Source organism: Oryx dammah, unplaced genomic scaffold (genome assembly GCF_014754425.2).
Source record: "Oryx dammah isolate SB20612 unplaced genomic scaffold, SCBI_Odam_1.1 HiC_scaffold_11, whole genome shotgun sequence".
Classification (NCBI taxonomy): domain Eukaryota; kingdom Metazoa; phylum Chordata; class Mammalia; order Artiodactyla; family Bovidae; genus Oryx; species Oryx dammah.
In genome coordinates this window covers 33,092,412-33,112,860 of record NW_024070195.1, presented here as the reverse complement: position 1 = coordinate 33,112,860, position 20,449 = coordinate 33,092,412, and the positions used below count along the sequence as shown (strand labels likewise).

The 20,449-nt window shown below is 54.1% G+C and overlaps 3 protein-coding genes across 5 annotated transcripts; 1 reads left to right on the top strand and 2 right to left on the bottom strand.

The window, feature by feature from the left end:
• The first annotated feature begins 156 nt into the window (after nucleotides 1-156).
• HSP90AB1 (heat shock protein 90 alpha family class B member 1) lies at nucleotides 157-6,305 on the top strand. 2 transcript variants are annotated; one of them, XM_040249573.1, is made up of 12 exons: nucleotides 157-727; nucleotides 2,066-2,212; nucleotides 2,498-2,704; nucleotides 2,801-2,960; nucleotides 3,103-3,236; nucleotides 3,351-3,659; nucleotides 4,010-4,175; nucleotides 4,442-4,632; nucleotides 4,741-4,888; nucleotides 5,013-5,281; nucleotides 5,511-5,844; nucleotides 5,936-6,305. In XM_040249573.1, exons 2-12 carry the CDS (start codon nucleotides 2,066-2,068, stop codon nucleotides 6,043-6,045), a joined length of 2,175 nt encoding a protein of 724 aa, XP_040105507.1. In that variant the 5' UTR covers nucleotides 157-727; the 3' UTR covers nucleotides 6,046-6,305. The 2 variants fall into 2 exon arrangements, with proteins under 2 accessions (XP_040105507.1, XP_040105508.1); XM_040249574.1 differs by lacking the exon at nucleotides 157-727 and adding an exon at nucleotides 1,728-1,733.
• Nucleotides 6,306-8,073: 1,768 nt separating this feature from the next.
• Nucleotides 8,074-11,529, bottom strand: SLC35B2 (solute carrier family 35 member B2). Of its 2 annotated transcripts, none has more exons than XM_040249601.1 (4): nucleotides 11,383-11,529; nucleotides 10,644-10,840; nucleotides 10,316-10,470; nucleotides 8,074-9,597 (listed from the first exon to the last, which is right to left on the bottom strand). In XM_040249601.1, the coding sequence occupies exons 1-4, from the start codon at nucleotides 11,391-11,393 to the stop codon at nucleotides 8,659-8,661; spliced, it is 1,302 nt and encodes a 433-aa protein (XP_040105535.1). In that variant the 5' UTR covers nucleotides 11,394-11,529; the 3' UTR covers nucleotides 8,074-8,658. The 2 variants fall into 2 exon arrangements, with proteins under 2 accessions (XP_040105535.1, XP_040105536.1); XM_040249602.1 differs by lacking the exon at nucleotides 11,383-11,529 and adding an exon at nucleotides 11,235-11,301.
• Nucleotides 11,530-12,414: 885 nt separating this feature from the next.
• On the bottom strand, nucleotides 12,415-19,928 carry NFKBIE (NFKB inhibitor epsilon). The gene is made up of 6 exons (XM_040249604.1): nucleotides 19,308-19,928; nucleotides 16,874-16,976; nucleotides 15,947-16,169; nucleotides 14,427-14,515; nucleotides 14,077-14,316; nucleotides 12,415-13,429 (listed from the first exon to the last, which is right to left on the bottom strand). Exons 1-6 carry the CDS (start codon nucleotides 19,673-19,675, stop codon nucleotides 13,364-13,366), a joined length of 1,089 nt encoding a protein of 362 aa, XP_040105538.1. The 5' UTR covers nucleotides 19,676-19,928; the 3' UTR covers nucleotides 12,415-13,363.
• Between the last annotated feature and the right edge of the window lie 521 nt (nucleotides 19,929-20,449).

The window sequence follows — 20,449 nt, the reverse complement described above, 5'->3', positions numbered from 1 at the left end:
GTCCCCTCGCCGGCTGGAGCCAGCGCCCGGCCCGCAGCCGGAGCCACGCCTCACGGCGAAACGCCGGCCCGCCCCTGGGAGGGCCTGTATTCCGGGCCTGCCCACGAAGTGGGACCTCTTTAATTCCGCAACGCCCGCGGAAAAGACCCCGTTCCCGTATCAGGCAATTAAAGCATGTGTAGGGCAGCTTTTAATGAGGAAGTCGAGCCTCGGAGCGTAGGGGGTAGTGGGTGACCCCTGTTTAGGCTTGGACCTTAGTCCCGAGGCTGGGACTCTCAGGAGTGGAGACGCCTGCCCTACAGGTGTTTACAGAGGTCAGTGGGGAATCCTCGCCTCTAGTTCCACTGCTTATGTTATATGAGCACTCCCAACATATGTTTCTGATGTCGTCCTGTTTTAGGAGCGCGGAGACGGGGCTGTGAACATGAGTAAATACTGTACTCTCAAGGCCGGCGGCTCCGCCTTTCAAGATCCCCTCCCCTATTTTGGACCGTGACGTCAAGGTGGGCGGGCGGGCGGCGGCAGGTGCGCGGCAGACAGGCATCCTCCTTTAAGGCGGAGGGATCCGGGGGCGGGCAGCTGGGCGGTGCTTCGCCTTATATAAGGTGACTGGGGGCACACAGCCGTTCTCTTGAGTCACCCCCGCGCAGCCTTCTTGTGGCAAGTGAGCCCGAGGAAGCCATTGCCTGCTCGGTGTTCTCTAGTACCTGTGATTCTTATCCTGAAGGTAAGGCTCCGGTCTCACCTGGGCTTTTCAGGTTAGCTTGTTCTTTCCCGTTGCTTTCGGCCCACGCGTTCTTTCCGAGACCTGCATCTCGTGTTGGGGCGGATTCTGGCGTAACGCTCCCATTGCTTCTCTTGGGGGAGGGCTGGGAGCGAGCTCTTGAGTTTAGACTCTTTCTGTGGCTGGCGGCGGGGCTGCTTTCCCGCAGCTGTAAAGCGTCGTTTTGTGGGGCCGCAGAATGGGGTGAGGGGGTAGGCACTGCACGTGGTGGCCGCGCCGGCCCGGGACGCTGCCATGTTTGCCTCTCCACTTCCGGACGCGGCTACGGGGCGCCGGAGGGTCCCCGAGCCGGGCGGGTGGGCGCGCCCTCTGTGACTCAGCAAGGCTGGTCATGACCAGGTTTTGCCACTTGTTCTATCGGACGCAATTTTTTTAAAGTCCTTTCGTTCGGGGCTTTTCTGTGAGGCTCTGCGAAGAGCTCCGTTTTCGGTGGCCGGCGGCGTAAGTCGTGCTTCCTCCATCCTTCCAGATCTTTCCTGCGTCTCGGTGGAGGAGGGGCTGGCGAGCGGAGGGGGCAGGCTCTGGGATTCGTGGGCACGTCCCTTCCCCCGCCTCTCCGAGAACTGAGATTGTTCTGGAAGCTTCTGGAGCCCGGCGCCCCGCCCTGGTGCCCGGATGTTGGGGCGAAGGGAGGCTGCGCGGTGGCGCCCCCTCCTCGCGTGGTCGACGCATGTCCAGCCGTGACGAGAGTCGGCCCCGCAGACTAACGCCACCATCTTAGTGTTTGGTTTGGTCTTGAGCTTCAGTCACGTGTGCACAGGGGTCACGATGGAGCCCTTTCTTTATCGGTTCTTTGTCTTAATAGCCCACCTGGATGGGCATCCCGCCAATCTCGAGTTAGCTGTCCCTACTACGGGAGGCAGCAGTACCACATTATCTCCTTGGAGTTACCTAATGGGAGGACAGTTTTAAATCATTGCCCTTTAACGTGAAACTAGTTACCTTGAAGGTGTAACTATAGTCAGTAATTTGCGTATATAAATATGTGTGAATTTACCTCGCTTTCGAGATACCTGGGTTGGAGTGCCTAACAAACTAGATTGTGCTGATCTATGATTCACTTAACAGGAGTTTGGGTTCAAAATACCTTACAAGAAACATTAACGCAATTTGTTCAATGTGTTAGGCGCGCCCCTCCGCCCATTGTTTCTAAGGGTGCTGCCTGAAACTGATAGAGGGAAGGATTTTCCAGTCTTCGTACCCAGCTCAGAATAGAGTCTCTGTGTGTATTGTGTCTGAGGGTGAACTTGAGGAGTCTTAAATTCTTTCTTTTTATTTTAGATGCCTGAGGAAGTGCACCATGGAGAGGAGGAGGTGGAGACATTTGCCTTCCAGGCAGAAATTGCCCAACTCATGTCTCTTATTATCAACACCTTCTATTCCAACAAGGAAATTTTTCTTCGGGAGTTGATCAGTAATGCTTCTGATGTGAGTGCCCTGAATGTCTTCATTGACGTTGGTTTTTTGTTTCTCAAGTACTCCGAGAGGGAAAGTGGGGGTGGTTTGGCATTTTGTGGTGTTTACTGATAAAGGGGATATAAACTGCTGTTCCCAAAAAAGTATTGCCTTGCTCTCTGTGGATAGATAGGACTGTAACCCACTGGATGTCGTTCTCAACCTACAAGCTATATTTGGGGAGTTTAAAAAACTTTCTTTTGGGTGAGATGGGTTTTGAGGAAGCAGAATTGTAAAACTGCAATTTTGTACTTTCAGGCCTTGGACAAGATTCGCTATGAGAGCCTGACAGACCCTTCCAAATTGGACAGTGGCAAAGAGCTGAAAATTGACATCATCCCGAACCCCCAGGAGCGTACTCTGACTCTGGTAGACACGGGCATTGGCATGACCAAAGCTGATCTTGTAAATAATTTGGGAACCATTGCCAAGTCTGGCACTAAAGCATTTATGGAGGCTCTTCAGGTAGGTGGTTGGTTAGGCACACTGCATTTATATTATTGGCGTTTGCTTTGCCATTTCTTTGAAACTTGAGTTTGACTTTTTTAAACTCTTTGGCAGGCTGGTGCAGACATCTCCATGATTGGGCAGTTTGGTGTGGGCTTCTACTCTGCCTATCTAGTGGCAGAGAAAGTGGTTGTTATCACAAAGCATAACGATGATGAACAGTATGCTTGGGAGTCTTCTGCTGGGGGTTCCTTCACTGTCCGGGCTGACCATGGTAAGTTGGCTTTCCTGTTAAGGTGTCTGGATTAGCGTTCTGGGGAAACAGTAATGAAGATCTTGAGTATTCTATGTGTAAAGCAGTTATAGTTCTGCGTTTATTTAGGTTCTTGTATTCTGTTCTGATTAATTTTTTCTAGGTGAGCCTATTGGCCGCGGTACCAAAGTGATTCTCCACCTGAAGGAAGACCAGACAGAGTACTTGGAAGAGAGGCGGGTCAAAGAAGTGGTGAAGAAGCACTCTCAGTTCATAGGCTATCCCATCACACTTTATGTGAGTATGGACTGGTAACTCAAGTGCAGGTAACTGCTGCTTTAGAGAATTGCATGGACTTTGGGGGGTTTTTGCCTTTTTGTACTCTGAAACTGTCATCTTTGATACTTCTAGCTGGAGAAAGAACGTGAGAAGGAAATCAGTGATGATGAGGCTGAAGAAGAGAAAGGTGAGAAAGAAGAGGAAGATAAAGATGATGAAGAGAAGCCTAAGATTGAAGATGTGGGCTCAGACGAGGAGGATGATAGTGGCAAGGATAAGAAAAAGAAGACAAAGAAGATAAAGGAGAAGTACATTGATCAGGAAGAACTGAACAAGACCAAGCCCATTTGGACCAGGAACCCTGATGACATCACCCAGGAGGAATATGGAGAGTTCTACAAGAGTCTTACCAATGACTGGGAAGATCACTTGGCAGTGAAGGTAAGAAGTCTTGCTTGTTGGCTCAATAGGAGGAGCTGATACGGACAAATGGAACTTACCCAGCTGGTTGGTAGCTGGGAACTGTGAATGCTATGAGTTCATTTGCTAATGGACCCTTCCAGGGTGGAGAAGTGACATCTTCCCCCGTGACCTGTTTCTGGTGGCTTTACCCACCTGGAGTCTGACCCAAAGATGATATAGTGCTTATAGTTGGCTTCATTTAGGCCATTAGGGCTTAAATTTTCTCTACAGAGATAGGAAGGTTTTTGTTTCAAATAACTGGATATTTTGGTATTGGGACCAAAAGCCACTCTTGAGTACATAGTTGGCTTATCTTGGATTTCTTTCAGCACTTCTCTGTAGAAGGTCAACTGGAATTCAGAGCACTGCTGTTCATCCCCCGTCGGGCTCCTTTTGACCTCTTCGAGAACAAAAAGAAAAAGAACAACATCAAACTGTATGTCCGCCGTGTGTTCATCATGGACAGCTGTGATGAGTTGATTCCAGAATATCTCAGTGAGTATCTTTTTTTTTTTCAGTGAGTGTATTTTTTTTTTTTTTTTTTTCCAGTGAGTATCTTTTTGCCCTAATGTAGTTCATTTCAGCGTTCTCAGGGGGACTGGAGTCTTTATCTTAGATTAAGGATCCTCTGCAACCTAACTAGTGAAAGTTTGGTGAGAAAATCAGTCCTTCTGTTGAATCCAGATGACCTTATATACCTTTTATCTTTATCTCTGCCACTCCTGTATCTTTAAAACCCAGCTTCCATATTTTGATTTCAGACTTCATCCGTGGGGTGGTTGACTCTGAAGACCTTCCCCTGAACATCTCCCGAGAAATGCTCCAGCAGAGCAAAATCTTGAAGGTTATTCGTAAGAACATTGTTAAGAAGTGCCTTGAGCTCTTCTCTGAGCTAGCAGAAGACAAGGAGAACTATAAGAAATTCTATGAAGCATTCTCTAAAAACCTGAAGGTAAACAGCAAGTACTTGCTTAATAATTATAATGGATTTTTTTTTCATTCACTGAGAGGATAAGAAGTTATTTCCTAACAAAATTATTTTTTTCCCCTACCCATAAAGCTTGGAATCCATGAGGACTCCACTAACCGGCGACGCCTTTCTGAGCTGCTGCGCTATCACACATCCCAGTCTGGAGATGAGATGACTTCTCTCTCAGAATATGTGTCTCGCATGAAGGAGACCCAGAAGTCCATCTATTACATCACTGGTGCGTTGGAACCTGGGTCTGATAAAAGCCTTTTTTTAGTGGTGTGGGGAGAACACTCAAGGGTCCTGGGGAACTGGCAGGATGAGGCATTTTGGCTCTTGAGTCACACTGAGTAATCCTACAGGGGAGAGCAAAGAGCAGGTTGCCAACTCTGCATTTGTGGAGCGTGTGCGGAAGCGGGGCTTTGAGGTGGTGTACATGACGGAGCCCATCGATGAGTACTGTGTACAGCAGCTCAAGGAGTTTGATGGGAAGAGTCTGGTCTCTGTGACCAAGGAGGGCCTGGAGCTGCCTGAGGACGAGGAGGAGAAGAAGAAGATGGAGGAGAGCAAGGCAAAGTTCGAGAACCTCTGCAAACTAATGAAGGAGATCTTGGATAAGAAGGTGGAGAAGGTAAGCCGTTGTGAAGCGAAGTTATCTTGTTAGCGATGCCTTCAGAGTGGTTTCCTCCCATCTTTGGCTGCTACAGTTATTAGTGCCATCCTTTTTGTTCTCTTAAGGTTGGTATTTCTATAGAACTTACCAAAGATGACGCATCTTTTCCCCAGAGAGTAGAGATGAGCATCTTTGCCTTGAGGAGGTAATTCGATTCAGTACAATGAGCTTTTCTGCCTACCCTCAGGTGACGATCTCCAACAGGCTCGTGTCCTCACCCTGCTGCATTGTGACCAGCACCTACGGCTGGACCGCCAACATGGAGCGCATCATGAAAGCCCAGGCGCTGCGGGACAACTCGACCATGGGCTACATGATGGCCAAAAAGCACCTGGAGATCAACCCTGACCACCCTATCGTGGAGACCCTGCGGCAGAAGGCAGAGGCGGACAAGAACGACAAGGCCGTCAAGGACCTGGTGGTGCTGCTGTTCGAAACTGCACTGCTCTCCTCTGGCTTCTCACTTGAGGATCCCCAGACCCACTCCAACCGCATCTACCGCATGATAAAGCTTGGCCTGGGTGAGTACCTTTGTCCTCTCAAGTAGCAAGGTGTGTCAGACACTTTTGAAGGCTTTGGGGGGCATATCTGAAGTGGTTTCTTTCCTCTTAGGCATTGATGAAGATGAGGTGACAGCAGAGGAGCCCAGTGCTGCTGTTCCTGATGAGATTCCCCCCCTTGAGGGTGACGAGGACGCCTCTCGCATGGAAGAAGTAGATTAGGAGTTTATACCTGCAGACTGCTCCCTCTGTGTAGCGTCCCCATGAGTCCTGCCGCAGCAGCAGCCCCAGTGGCCCTGGCCCATGTGGTTCCCTCTGCTGATGTCTAGTGGTTTTATTTCTGTCCTAAGGCAGGATACATGGGCCTCAAGCCCTATTCCTCTCCACGTTTGACATGGGGTTTAAATGTTGTGTGTTGTGTTTTTTTTGTTTATTTTGTTCTGAAATTAAAGTATTGAAAATAAAGAAGATGCAGGTTTTTTTACACGGTTCTGCTGTTGTAGATTTAAGTATATACAGTGCTGCCTTTGGAGTTATCCTGTATGTATCCCTTTATAAATCTTAACCTGCCATCATTCTGAGTAGATAACATGGTACCTAAAGTGAAAGTCAGAGTTGTTCAGCCGTGCCTGCTCGGTTTTGTCTGAGTCTTGAAACACCTGTGGACTAGACAGTCCATGGAATTCTCAAGGCCAGAATATTGGAGTGGGTAGCCGTCCCCTTCTCCAGGGGACCTTCCAACCCAGGTCTCCTGCATTGCATGCAGAGTCTTATCAGCTGAGCCACCAGGGAAGCCCAATTATGATACATAGGAAGATATTAAAACCATCACGGGTAAATTTAGAAGTCATAAAAACAAAATGAGTCAAAGTGGGAGAAAATAACTGCATATGAACTCAATCCAGTCAAAAAACGGGCAAAGAACTAAAGAGACGTTTCTCTTAAAACATAGGTGGCCAGGAGATACATGAAAAGATATTCAAGATGCTAATTTGAGAAATGAAAAAATGATGTTCTACACACAGGGGTCCAAATGGCCATCATTGAAAAGCTGCAGTACCATGCGGGAGAGGGTGTGGAGAAAAGGGAACCTTCCCATGCTGTGGGTGGGGCTGAAGTCTCTTGCTCCAAAGCTGGTGCAGCCACAGTGGAAAATGAGGTTCCTCGGAAAACTAAAAAAGGCAGTCCCACTCCTGGACATAACATCAGAGAAAACATCAAATAAACCCACACCCCTGTGTTCACAGCAGCACTACTGACAGGAGTGGACACAGGGTCACTGATAAGATATACACAGTGAAATAGCCATTAAAGATGAAGTGATGCCATTTGCAGCAACATGGATGCCACTGGAGGTTATACTAATAGGGAAGACAAACACCACTTGATAACCAGCTATGTGGGGTATATGTGGAAAATATAACATGAATCTCTGAATCAAATCAGGAACAAGGTGGTTGAGAGGGTGATGGAGTGGGGCATTAGGGTCAGCTGGCCCAAGTTTTCCTATGTAGAAAGAAGCCCCACAAAGAACTATATTCACTATACCATTATAAACCATAATGGAAAAAAATACTGTAAAACAACCACTGCTGTGCAGCAGAAATTAACATTGTGAATTAGCTACAACTTTAAAAAATAATGATAAAGAGAAGGTAAGTGGGATAGCAGTAAAGAACCCACCTGCCAATGTAGGAGACGGTAAGAAACGTGAATCCAATCCCTGGGTCGGGAAGATCCCCTGGAGAAGGGAATGGCCACCCACTCCAGTATTGTTGCTTGGAGAGTTACATGGCCAGGAACCTGGAGGGCTAATAGTCCATAGGGTCACAAAGAATTGAACACAACTGAAGCAACTTAGTACATGTACTAACAGTTTCAGAAGTCCCTTTCCTAAGCTTAGCATATACAGACGATTTTCCACTCAAAATTTGAGTTTACTATGGTAGTACAAAAGCATAGATTCAGTACTTTTTGAGTTTTGATCTTTTCCTGGGCTGACAATATGAGGTACCTTCACTGGTGTTGCTGGGCATTGAGCTGCAGTTTCCAGTCAGCCACCAGGCCACAAACAAGGACAAAGAAATGGTACATGTTAAAAACCACTTTTTTTTTTTTTCACTTTCAGTATTTAAACAAGTTAAACATTTGACACTTGTAAAACAAATTGTAGGTGGTTCTGAGCTAATGGAAGTTTTAGGTATCTGGAGTTGAATGTTTGTACTTAGTCAACCAGAACACAGGACCAAACCCACTGCAGCAATTTAATTTAATAAAATAAAATCATAAGAGCAAAAGTTATATTTCCAAAGTACCAAAACCTGCAACTGGTTCATAGGGCAGACCCTAGGGATCCAGGAGTAGGGGGGCTGGTGGTGCTGGGCAGGATTCCCAAGCCCTCACCCAGCACAGCACCATCGTTCACTTTCTCTCCTGGGAAAGCAGCATCGGGAGCCTACGACACTTGTGCTTCTCTCACCAGAGTAAGAAATGCATGTCTCGGAGTCTGAAAGGGTAGTAGTCAAGGTTGGGGACAAGCACAGGTGAGGCACTAACAGAGCCTCCAGGGCAAGACTTCGGGGAACCAGAGAAGCAGGGGCTTTGGAAGGCACCCCCACCTTCTCAGTCCCCCACTGTTCTCTCCACCCTGGGGAGAATCCTGCCCACTGGAGGCTGGGTGACTTAAGGCAATGGGGAAGGCCGCCTCCTGGGCTCCCTGCCCCCTGCCGCAGCGCTGGTCAAGAAACCTGCATTTTGCCCTGGAGCCAGCTGCCTCTGAGGAGTGACAGGAGAGAAACTGGTACAGCGAGCGGGTCCTAGTCATTCCTCGGGCCCTCAAACCTTCTGCACGGATGACTCGACTGGCACGGCCTTCTTTCCCCGCTGCTTTAGACGGCCCCGGGCGTAGACCCGGAGCAGGAGGGCAGCAAAGACCACAGCCACTCCCAGGCCCCCCACCACAGTGACAGTGTGGCCGTAGAGGAGGCAGGAGAGGAGGATGGCGAAGGCCTGGCGGAGGGTCATGATGATGGTGAAGACGGCAGCCCCAAACTGCCCGATGGTGTAGAAGATGAAGAGCTGGCCACACGCAGAGCAGATGGACAGCAGCAGGGTGTGTGCCGCAAACTCGCTGTGTCGCCCCATGAAGCGGATGCCCTCCAGGAGGGCCCCCTGCTCCAGCAGGGAGCCCACCGTGAAGAGACAGGAGAAGAGGTTGACCCCAAACATCATCTGCACTGACGACATCTTATAGGCGAACAGGGCGTCCTGCCAGTTGGAGGTGAAGCTGTCGAAGGCAATGTAGCCTGCCAACAGGATGAGGCCCGAGAGTGTGGTGGCCGGGGAGCTGTGGGGCTCCGGTCCGCTGGACAGCAGGAACATGCTGACCCCGATGGAGATGAGGCCAGCCGTCAGATATTCCCAGTGCTCATAGCTGCGCCGAGACACCAATTTTCCCATCAGCATAACGGGGATCACCTTGGAGGCCTTGGCCAGCACCTGGGTGGGGAAGCTGACGAACTTGAGAGCTTCGTATTGGCACCAGCTGCTGAGCACATTCGACAGGCTGGCAAAGGAGTACCGGTACATGGGTGCTCCATGTCGGGGCTGCTTGCATAAGATGCAGTAGACGCCAGCCACCATCAGGGCCAGGATGCGGTTCATGAGCACTAGGAACTGAGAGTCCGAGAAGCGCTCGCCTGGAGACGTGGTTGTGGCCCCATAGCTTCGGGTCATCACTCTTTCCTGCAGCACTCCCCATGTCAGATAAGACACCTTGATGCGGCAGGGCAGAGACAGGGGAGAAGATACGCAAGAGAAGGAAACAGCAGGCAGGCCCCAAAGCATCCTGACAACCTCCTCTCAGGATGATGTTGAAAATGATTAGGATGGACAGCATGACTCTCTGTAGTAACTACAAGTTACTTGCCTCTTCTCTCCCAAACCTGGACTCACCTTGTCGAGAATCAAGTGTGTGTGAAACACAATGACTAATGCTTTAAGACTGACCAGACCCTGTTTGTCCCCACAGTAGCGTATGTCAGAGCTGACTCCATCCAAGTATTTTCTTTTCTATTTTCAACCAATTCGGGGGGTCGCAAAGAGTCGGATGCAACTGAGCGACTGAACTGAACTGAGACTTCTTAACGAAGATCGGACACCCGTGAGTCCAACTTAGCATACAAGGTGGAAACAGAAGTGCCCACTCCAACGTGCCGTGGGGTCAGCGTCCCTCTCACATGCAGTAGTGGGGGAAGGCTGAAAATTTTATCAGTCCATTTATGGTATATTTACAAGAGGAAGGGAGAAATCACGGAGGGTAGAGAGAGGAGGAAAGAAATGACAGTGCTTCCTCCAACCACCCCTAAGATGATCGTATGCCTCTGGGAGAACACACAACACAGCCACCAGCAAACTGCTGGGACTGGCAGGGGGTGAGCGCTGGCTCCTTGGGGACCCTACCCAGGGAAAGCGGTAGAGCCCACCTACCTACCTGGAGCCCGGAGGCACAGAACAGCAGCTTCAGGGCCTGCCAAGTGGGACTGGTCTCCGCTGGCTCTGCCCGGGCAGCCAAGGGAACCTCATCCGGGGCCTTGGGCTCATTCCCAAACACACAAGTTTTCACCAGGGGGAAGCAGAGACCCCTACCTGGAGAAAGTACACAAGCTGAAACCGAAGCTTTTCGCTAGCACTTCACCTTCCCCGCTGCTGCCAGCCCGCCCTGCCTCGCTTGCCAAAGCACATCCCGTTTGCACGGCCGGCCAACTCTCCTAATTTTTAATCTAGAGCAAGCACACTTCCCCCACCCTTTCCCCACACACCTGTTTCCAGGTAGTTCTTCCGCCTGAAGTACTGCACCAGCAGGTAGCCAGGCACCATAAAGCTTGCATAGCCAGCCGCGTTCACCAAAAAGCGGAAGAACCAGAGCTGAGTCCACGACTCCGGAGGGGCTTCGGGGTTCTTCTCCCCACCTGCCCCCAGGGAGGGGAGCGCAGCCAGCACCACCACTGCCCACCACCTGCGGGCACCGCGGGCAGAAAGATCAGAGTACAGCTCCTCACCCTCTGGGCCCTCCAGAGGGGACGACACTGGAGAAGGGCCCGGAGCCTCCTCCCCGCCCTCCTCAGCTGCAGCCCAGCACGGACAAAGAGCCTCTCTCTCTCCTGGGGGCGGGGGCGGGGGCGGGGGCGGCGCGGGCCAGGCTGGGCTCCCTCCGTCCCCAAGAGCGGACCCGCCCCTCCGGCCACACAGGTTCCCTCTGTTCCCTCCAGCGCCCGCCGGCCGCTCGGGTTAGAGGCGCGGCGCCCCCCGACCCCGCCCTCGGGGCTCTCGAAGCTCCAGGGTCCCTCTCACGACTTCTCTCCCGACCCTCCTGGAGACCCGCGGAGCACAAGGCCACGGCGCGTCCCCACCCGCTCCGGCTCCGGGCGGCTCTAGGCCAGCCACCCGCCTGGGAGCCGGGACCCCGCCCGGCCCCCCGCGCGCTCGGAGGAGCGGCGGTCACGTGTCGCGGGGCTCGGTCACGTGGGCTCGCCGCTCCCCCAACCCCTTAGTCCCCACCTGGGGTCCATGGTCCTGGCTGCGTGGGGCGGAGGGGGGCCGGGGACTGCGGGGCCCCGGGCCGCGCGCTCCCTCCGCTCCCACTGTGGCCTTCAGGAGCCGCCGGCCAGCGGAAGTGCAACGCTCTTCCCGCCTCCCTCCCGCGGCCCCCCCTCCGCCCCCGGCCGTGACCACGCAGCGCCCCGGGCCGCCGCTGGGCCATATCGCCCCCTCGCGGTCCGGCGGGAGACGCGGCTCCGCGCGCGGAAGCCCGGCTGCTGTGTCGCTGGGGAAGCAGGAGCTCCAGCTCGGTGCCGGCTCCGCTTCGTCATCGCCTGAAGCCCTGTCCACCGGTCTGGAGGTGGCGGTGACCACTGCCGTCCTAGGGACGCGGATATGGAGGTTCTGCATTCCAAGTATATCCCCGTTATGTTACCGTTTTAACATCCCCCTTATGTTACCGCTTCCCCGTTTTGTGGCAGGAACATGTCTACTTGGTTGGGGGCTTGGGCTGGCAGTTCTGTCCCCCCTATCCCCATGACATTTGAAGATGTGTATGACCTGTCCCCCGTGTACCTCGCCCACTCATCCATTCCCTGCAGATTCCTACTGGCCTGCTCCCGGTTCTACTAATTCACCAAGAAAGCTTTCCCCAGGGAAGCTCTCCCCTGTCCCCTCCTGAAGCTTCCCAGGTGGCTCAGTGGTAAAGAACCCACCTGCCAATGCAAGTCGAGACACAGGAGATGCAGGTTCGATCCCTGGCTCAGGAAGATCCCCTGGAGGAGGAAATGACAACCCACTCCAGCATGCTTGCCTGGAGAATCCCATGGAAAGGAGCCTGGTGGACTACAGTACATGGGGTCACAAAGAGTTGGACACAACTGAGCAACAGAGGGCGTGTCCCCTACCCAGGCATCCCGGGACCATCAAGTATGGCCCTCCACCCAGTCCATCATTCTCCCTCCACAAGCTTTTCTTCCCATTGCAACTTGCAATTACATATTTATTTAGATGTTTATGATTTTAATATGTCTCACTCACTAGACTATAATCTCTAAATGGTCAGAAACTGTGCTGCTTTATTCCCCAAATTCTATCACAACACAGATCTGACCTAATAGATGCCTCAAACATATGTGGAATGAGAGAAAAAAACATACAAAGCCACGCTCCCTCGTGTACTTTTCACAGGCTAGCCCTCCTCCCCAGGCTCTTCCAGGGCCATGATGAGGCCTCCCACTTGCATCTTCTCACTCCTCTTTCTCTTCCTCCATCCTCTGCATTTCCACAGAAAAGGCAAGAGACTGGTCTGGACAGAGAGGCCTGAGGACCATCAGCCTCCCTACCCTCCCTGGCAAGGCCCTACACTGCTCAAGTACCAATTTCCTTCTCTCTGCCTTCACCACAAAGTCACAGGACAGGTCTGTCTAGAAATCCCCAGTGCACACAGGCACGCACGCACTCACGCACACGCAAAACAACTGGGGGGGTGGGGGAGAGTTAAAAGTCTCTGCTGTTTTAGTGTCATGTTATTGAAACTTCCCCTTCCCCAGAAGTTCAGGGCCTTCTGTGTGAAGTCTTTAAGCAACAGTGTTTCAGAGTCCTCCTTGGCAGAGAGCTGGAACCCTTCCGGAGCCCTGCTCACTCACAGTTCAGTATCTCTCCTCATTTGGGAGAGTCCATGTTGTCTTAACTGGTTGGCAGCTTCAGGCTGACCCCATGTGGGAAGAGATGAGAGCCCCACCATCTTCGACAGAGGCCAACAGGCTTCGCCCACACTGCCTGGGGCTTTGAGGAATCTTATATCCATTCCGAAGCTCTTCCTTCCAGACTGGCTCTCTTACTTGGGATGGTTCCTCTCAGCTCAGGACTGTGCTGGCCCCAGGCTCTGGCCTTAGCAGTTCCCAGGACACACGGCCTGGGCCCAGACTGCAGCAGCTGTGGCTCCAGCTTCCAGATGGGAAGAGGGGGAGTGTCTGGGGTCCGAGAGCCTGTCCTGGCTTCAGTCAGCACACAGCAGTGGCTTCCCAGAGATCTTCAGGTCGTCGAAGGGCAACAGGGCAAAGGGCTGAGGAAAGGAATGGAGAGAAGCAAGATTAGGGCCCATGGATAGAGGCGGCAGTGGGGGAAGGGAGCTGGGAGACCCATTAGGCCCTTTCCTCCCCACTAAGTGATCCCTGAAAGACATCAGGAAGCAAATCTTCCTACTAATCCCCAAAAGAGTGGTTCCTCAGGGCAACTGAGGCCTGTTTTTGCTTTCGTTTTGGGAGTAGAGGGTGGGAAAGGGCACTCACAAAATATGTTGAATTTCTTTTTACATCATATATTTTAAAATGGGAAAGACTCTACAGAAAATCTAGGTTTTATCTCTCTTAAAAAAAAAATCCAAGATCTAGAAATACTGGGCCTGTCTTCCTCCTCTGCAAGAATCTGCTAAAGCTGAGTAGAGCGAGTGACCCTCAAACAAAAGACTGTCTGGTTTCCGGCAGGCCCCAGCACCTGGCTGTCCACACCTGAGCCCGCGTTAGCTGCATGGCTCCTGCGGGAGTCCCAGGTTCAGGCCCTGGGTCCTGAGGACACAGGCTGAGAGAGTGGCAGAGCCGTGGATCACAAGCCCAGGCTCCTAACTCCTTGGCCCTTTCAGCTGTGATAGCTCCTGTCTCCACTAGGGATGTGGGAGGCCCTGGACAGCAGAGCTGAGTGTCCGCCTCTTACATCCTCAGCCAGGTCCTGGGGAGTCTCATCCTCCACGTTTCGCAGCAGGGAGTCGGCACCTGCCTCGCACAGGGTAGATGAGATGCTGCTGAGGCCCCGGCCCGCCGCCAGGTGCAGAGGCGTGCATCCATTGAGCATGCGGGCATCCACCCGGGCCCCTGCCTGGAGGAGGAATTGTACCAGACCCCGCTCCTGGGTCTCCACAGCCAGGTGCAGCGCTGTCTTCCCACTCGTGCCCTCCTGGGGGGAAGAAGGATGTCAGCCAAGGCCCTCAGAGGAGGCACGCCTCTAAGAAGAGGGGCCCCATGCCTGGGCCCTGGGCCTGGCAGCTCTCTGATGGGCCACCTCACCTGCACATCAATGTCAGCTCCGTTCTGAAGCAGCAGCTCCATGAGTGGCCGGTTCCTCTGCAGGGTGGCGATGTGGAGACAGGCCAGACCTGAGATGGGGTGAGGATGGGGGTTGCATCTACCAGCTTGCTCTCCCTTTCTTCAGGGACCTCCCTTACCCCTTAGCCCCAAGGGACCCCCCCGCCCCGTCCCTGCCTACTCAGTGCCCCTGATCACAAGACTGTTAAAACACAAACCCAAAAAACCCCTCAAAAGTCTGGGGGGGAAAGGAACTCAAAGTTTCCACCTTTTCAGTCATGTTATTGAAACTTTCACGCTTCGGGAGTCAGGTTGCTGAGTGACACCCCCCAATACACACACCCTCCCCCACCACATGCTGCCTCCCCTGTCCACACACACACATAGTCTTTTTGTAAAACTCTACCTGCCTTCAGGCCCCTTCTAAAAGTCACCTTCCTCAGAGCTCTAGGGATCCTCAGGCCCCCAGCCCCTGAATTAATGAATGAATGAACTAATTAATTCATTAGTTCATTTTAAAACAGAGTGGTCAGGGAGACCCTCATGGAGCAGGGACATTTGAGCAGAGACTTGAGAGATGAAGGATGTGAATTTGCATTGAGTTGTTTAAGAAGAAGGGCACCCAGGCCAGCAAGGAGCTAGCACAAAGACTAAAAATCCCATCAAGCCCCCCCCCCCACTTCAGTCCCCTCACCTAGCTCTCCCGTCCCCACAGCAGTGACTGCCTGTTAACCTGCCAGAGAACTCACTTCTTATGGTTATTGTTTGCCTCAGACATTATCTTGTTTTGCTCACAGATGCAAGTCTGGCTCCTACAATAATGTCTGGTACAGAGAAAGTTCTCAGTACATTTTTGTTGAATGAATTAACGAGTTCATCTAATCTCTGCCAAACTGAATGTCTTTTTTCTTTTTTTTATCATTTTATTTATTGATTTGTTTTTGGCTGTGCTGGGTCTTCGCTGCACGGGCTTTTCTCTAGCTGTGGTGGACAGGGGTTACTCTGCTAGTCACAGTGCTACGGCTTCTTATCGCGGTGGCTTCTCTTGCTGTGGAGCACAGGCTCTAGGGCACGTGGACTTCAGTAGTTGGCACCTGGGCTCAAGAGTGGCAGCTCCCAGGCTCTAAAGCACAGTCTCAGCAGTTGTTGTGCTTGGACTTAGTTGCTCCACGACATATGGGGTCTTCCTGGATCAGGGATTGAACCCATGTCTCCTGCACTGGCAGGTGGATTCTTTACCACTGAGCCACTAGGGAAGCCCCCAAACTGTACATCTTGAGGGCAAAGTTGAGCTCTCTGCTTAGCATATAATAGGTTCTCCATAAATTCTAACCAGAATCCATTAATTAATTCACTCCTTCATTCAACAAAGGTATTCTGAGTACCTGTGTGCTTAGAACTGGAGATGCATCAACAGACAAGCTGTGGCCCTCCCTTCCCTGACAGTGGAGTCCCTGTCTCCTGTCCCCTCCTCCTCCCATGGGCCCTGCAGCCACCTGTACCTTGCCAGTTTTGCAGCTGGAGGTCCAAGGAGTGAGGTGGTCCTCTGCCCGGCTCTGGCTGCCCCTCCAGTAGGCAGCGGGCACAGGCCAGGTGCTGGCGCTGGCAGGCCACATGCAGGGCTGTGTCACCATGTCGGTCCTGCAGCACCCGGCTGGCCCCCTTCAGCACCAGGGCCCGAACTGCACCTGGCTGGTCCAGATGTACAGCCAGATGAAGTGCTGTCTGCAGACACAGAGAGAGGGTCACAGGGTGGCTGCAACGTGCTGCAGCCTCTGGGAACCTGCTGGGGTGGGCACGGGAATTGTGGGCCCTGGTCTTCCTTCTGTTGTCCCCTATCAAATTCTCAGGGCCCCAATTCTGGAGGTAGGGTAAGGCAGGTGGCCCTCTGCTACTCTTGAAGTCCCCTTAGCGCTGGCCCTGCCCCCCCTACCCTGGAGAAAGGGCAGAGCCGGGGCAAGGAGGGATAGGGCGTGATGGTGATGGTGGGAGCAGAATCCTCATCCTCTGGGGAGGCCTGTTATCCTGGGTGAGGGGCTGAGGTCTCAGGGGGAGGCGACAGAGGCATCGAGCAGGCTCTGCCCGGCATACTCCTCCTTGAATGTTCCCTGCAGACATCATGTCCTGTACTAACACCTTCCCTGGCTGCTTCCCATAGACAGTGGTTCCCACAGCAGCTGGCATGTGTCTCTATCACGACTCTCGTCACCGCGCTGTGTCATTAGGTGTTGACACGAATCCTCTGGCCCAGGCTCGAGCACCTGGTGAGTAGAGTCTGATTCCTACTGTCTCTCTGTCCTCAGCTTCTTGCCCAGTGTCTGGTATATGGTTCCCTGAGGGAGCAGCCAAAGGATGCTGTCTGGTGGCTGGGATGGCTGCTGGGGCAGACATAGGTATCTGGGCTCAGCCCACCATCTCCACCCACCCACCTGGTAAAGGTTGTTCTGAATGTCCAAGACTTCCTGGGGCAGCAGAGCCAGGCAATACAGCAGCACGGCGGGGGCCTCGTGAATCACCGCCAGGTGGATCAGCCTGGGAGGCAGAGGCAAGGTTTGGGGTCAGGGCTCAGGCCAGACAGAGTGGGCTGGGGTTCTGGGGTTAGAAGAACACATCAGTGTCTAAGTTGCCACCCAGAGGGTAGGTGCAGGAAGTGAGAGTTTGGGCCAGGAAGTGAGGGTTGCTGCGGGAAGCCAGGATCCTGAGGGTGGAAGCTCCAAGTTCCCATCTCTGGCCTTTGGGAGGGCCTTGGCTGAGTGAGAATGTGGGCAGGGTGCTGACGGGACAAGGTCCTTCCTGTCCACCCTGCCCACACCCCGCTCCCCTCTGGCCCCCTGGGGCCCCCACCAGGCAGCTGCAGCTCAAAGCCAAACTGAAAGCCGCTGGGGTAGCACAGAGGTGGTTTCCAGGGCTGGGCTCCCCACCTCTGCCCCCATCATGGGGAGGGCAGAGATGGCAGGGGTGGGGTCACCCTCTGTCCCCTCATGAACACCTCCCAAAAGAGAGGAGACAGAAGCTCTTGGAAGAGGAGCAAGGAGACAGGGCAGTGCCCTGTCCTGCTGCTCTCCAAGGGACAGCCAGAGGCCATTCTGCAGGGCCGGGACAGGGCCTGAGCTGGGGCCCCGCTCCTGTGTGTGCCTCTGCGGGGAGGACTGTGCAGTGCAGAAAATGTGTGCCTGGGGTGGGGGATAAAGAGCCTTAACCTGGGGCGGCCAGGAGGGGAAGTTCCAGCCCTGGGGTTTCCCCACGTCAGGTGGGGAAAATGAAAGCCAGAGCCAGAGGGTCTAGGCCGGGGCGGGCAGCTGCTGGGGCATTCGTCAGGGGGAAGCCTGGCTGAAAGGCCCGTCTGGGCTGGGGAGGGGGCTGCTTGGGGCAGGGGGGGCAGGCTTTGGTGGCTGGCGAGGCCCAGGAGAGAGTGACGGAGGGAGGGAGGGAGGAACCGCGCTGGAAATCCCCTCGGCCAGGGCCTGCTCTCTGGTCACATTCCTGCAGCCACCTCCCTCTCTCCCTCAGTCTCCCTCCTCCCACTTCCTCTTCCCATTTCCACATGTCCACAGCCCAGACACCTCCGGAGGGAAGAAAGCACCCTCTCCTCTCAGGGAACCCCCTGGGGGGTCTTGACACCTCCCTCCCGCCCCCACCGGGTCTAGATTCCACACCTGTCTCTAACTAGAGGTGATTAAAGCTGGGGCTGAGAGGCTAAGCAAGGGGGGCAGGGCTGAAGCCTCCACTCCCTGGGTCAAAGGTCAACCACAGGTATTCTGCACAGAGCCCGCACAAACTTGGTTGTGGGCCTGAGGGCTGGTGATCTCTAGGCACAGAGGACAAAAAGGCCTAGGGTCACCCAGTGGGTCCAGAGTCTGTCTCTGTCAGAGGCCACCCAGGACCTTTGCATCTCCACAAAAGCAGATCAAGACAGATAGCTCCTGCCTCCTCCTCCCCATTCATTCCAGCAGCCCAGATCCAGGACCCCAGCCCCCCTCCACTCTGTTTCCCATCCCCAAATCCCAGCCACCCCCTCTCTTGTCCATCTTTTCTTCCTGAGGGGTGAATCCTCACCTGGCCAGCCCCTACCACCCAACTGCCTCTCTGACCACCCCTCCCCCCGGCCCCGCCCCAGCCCAGTCTCCACCAAGCTCCACCTGGGCCTGGGGAGAAAGGATGAAATGAAGGGGTCACATAGGACAGTGAGGGGGATTTGTAGGGCTGAGGAGGTGGAGAGTGTTGGTAAGGCTGACTCTAGCCCTCACTTCCCCTTTCTCAACAGAGGAGGAAGTTAGCTGGGGTAGCCAGCCGCCTATCTGTCTGCTGGGGCAAGAGTGCCCCAGCCTGGCTCACTTACTCCACAGGCCAGCCTCAGCCATGCACCCCTGGCAGCACCTCGGACCCCAGCTTCCTGGGCCCACCGGCAGCCTGTCATTGGCCTCTCTTGTTCTTTGAGACAGGGCATTCTGAGGTCAGAGGCCGGGAATCCCAGATATTAAGCAAACAAGGATGCCCTGTCCTCCAGAGAGAAAAACAAAACAAAACAAAACTGGGCTGGTCAGGGGAATTTTCTCTTCCCCAGGATGGGTTACTGGTAGATTTCCAAGATGCTAGCTGGGGTTCCAGGTGCCTGGTGAGGGCCCTGCCAAAAGGTGGGGCAGATAGACGATGCCAGGTCCTCTGGACTGGGTCTGGATACAGCTCAAAAGTGGGTTGAGAGTTCAGTTTGAAAGAGAGAGTGGGGACCGCCCCTTCCAGAGCTGGTGCCTTTAGGGATCCCCACATAGGGAATGCCCGGCCTGTTGCGGCTCTTGGGGAAGGCCCCGAGTTAGCATCGGGGCGGAGGAAGGGGTCCTCTCTTAGCCTAGCCCCCATACTCACGTGTCTCCGTCCTCGGAAATGTACGTGAGTGCTTCCAGCTGCTGAGGGCTCAGCGCCCCGGCGGCGGGGAGCGGTGAGTCTGGAACTGCGTCCTCGGTCCTGGGGTCCCCCGACAAGGACAGGGGCTCGGTGAGCGATGAGGAGCCGTAGGTGGAGTCAGCCCGCTCCCCGTCCGTGTCTTCCTTCTCCTCTGGCTCCTTGGCGGTTCCCGGAGGATGAGTCCAGGGCTGGGGGCCCCCGCCCTCTGAGGGCCCCGAGGCTGGGCGCGGGGTGGACTCGGGCAGGGAGCGCAGGGAGCGCAGAGACTCGATGCCCGAGTCATACTGGCTCTCATCGGTGTCGTCCGGCCCCTTCCGCGCCTCCGACATCCCCGCGGCGCCGGCCCGCCGGGCCCGGTCCCAGCAGGATCCGACTCCTCGCCGCCTTTCCGGGTTGCAGGTCCGCCTCACAGAGCGGGTGCGGGACCCGAGATGGCCTCCTTTCCGGGCTGCGGGGTGGGCTGAGGGGCTCGGCGAGAAGCGTGAACGAGGTTCGGAGCGCCGGCGGGGTCCGCGGCAGCCGCTACTCGGGGCAACTGGGCAGCCCAGTCAGACGCGCTCGCTCGCCCCGCCCTCAGGCCCCGCCCCCGGGAGGCGCCGCGCTTCCGGACGGAGGCCCCGCCCTTCGGAATCCCCCTTACCCCGCCCTCTGCTTTGGCTCGGAGTCAGGGGTTCCCCGGTCCTGACTCACTCTTGCGTTAACTCACCCATTCATTCATTCATCCAACCGTCCATTCATTCACTCTTTCCCCCTCCCTTCATTCCATGTATTAATTCCCTGAATTCTTTCTTTCCTTCCTTCACTTCTTCTGTTTTCTTCATTCATTTTCCCATTCATTTATTCTTTCGTTTAAGAGGAATATATGTTAATCGTCTGCACAAGCTGGGCGTCTTCTGGGGAGGGCACGTGGGAGATGAGACGGGGAAGCGTTGCTACCTGTCCCCGGCCCACTACTCTCAATTTCTCTTGCTTTTCCCAGAGACAAAGGGGACACCCATGTCTTTAAAGGAGTTCTCCCTTTGGGTTCTGGAGACAGAGTCTCCTGTGTCAGTTTTTCAGATCACATAGAATTGGACATGAGGATGTGCTTTTGGCAGGTGGTT

What these genes read in the sequence shown, in the direction of transcription:
- HSP90AB1 (XM_040249573.1), top strand. Translation starts at nt 2,066, where the DNA reads ATGCCTGAGGAAGTGCACCATGGAGAGGAGGAGGTGGAGACATTTGCC. An exon ending in CACTGTCCGGGCTGACCATG is followed by an intron (nt 2,961 to 3,102) that starts GTAAGTTGGCTT and finishes AATTTTTTCTAG; the next exon opens with GTGAGCCTATTGGCCGCGGT. An exon ending in GCTATCCCATCACACTTTAT is followed by an intron (nt 3,237 to 3,350) that starts GTGAGTATGGAC and finishes TGATACTTCTAG; the next exon opens with CTGGAGAAAGAACGTGAGAA.
- SLC35B2 (XM_040249601.1), bottom strand. An exon ending in GAAGAACTACCTGGAAACAG is followed by an intron (nt 10,471 to 10,643) that starts GTGTGTGGGGAA and finishes TACTTTCTCCAG; the next exon opens with GTAGGGGTCTCTGCTTCCCC. An exon ending in TCTGTGCCTCCGGGCTCCAG is followed by an intron (nt 9,598 to 10,315) that starts GTAGGTAGGTGG and finishes TGCCGCATCAAG; the next exon opens with GTGTCTTATCTGACATGGGG.
- NFKBIE (XM_040249604.1), bottom strand. Translation starts at nt 19,675, where the DNA reads ATGTCGGAGGCGCGGAAGGGGCCGGACGACACCGATGAGAGCCAGTAT. An exon ending in TTCAGAACAACCTTTACCAG is followed by an intron (nt 16,170 to 16,873) that starts GTGGGTGGGTGG and finishes CTGTGTCTGCAG; the next exon opens with ACAGCACTTCATCTGGCTGT. An exon ending in CCAGCTGCAAAACTGGCAAG is followed by an intron (nt 14,516 to 15,946) that starts GTACAGGTGGCT and finishes ACCCCATCTCAG; the next exon opens with GTCTGGCCTGTCTCCACATC.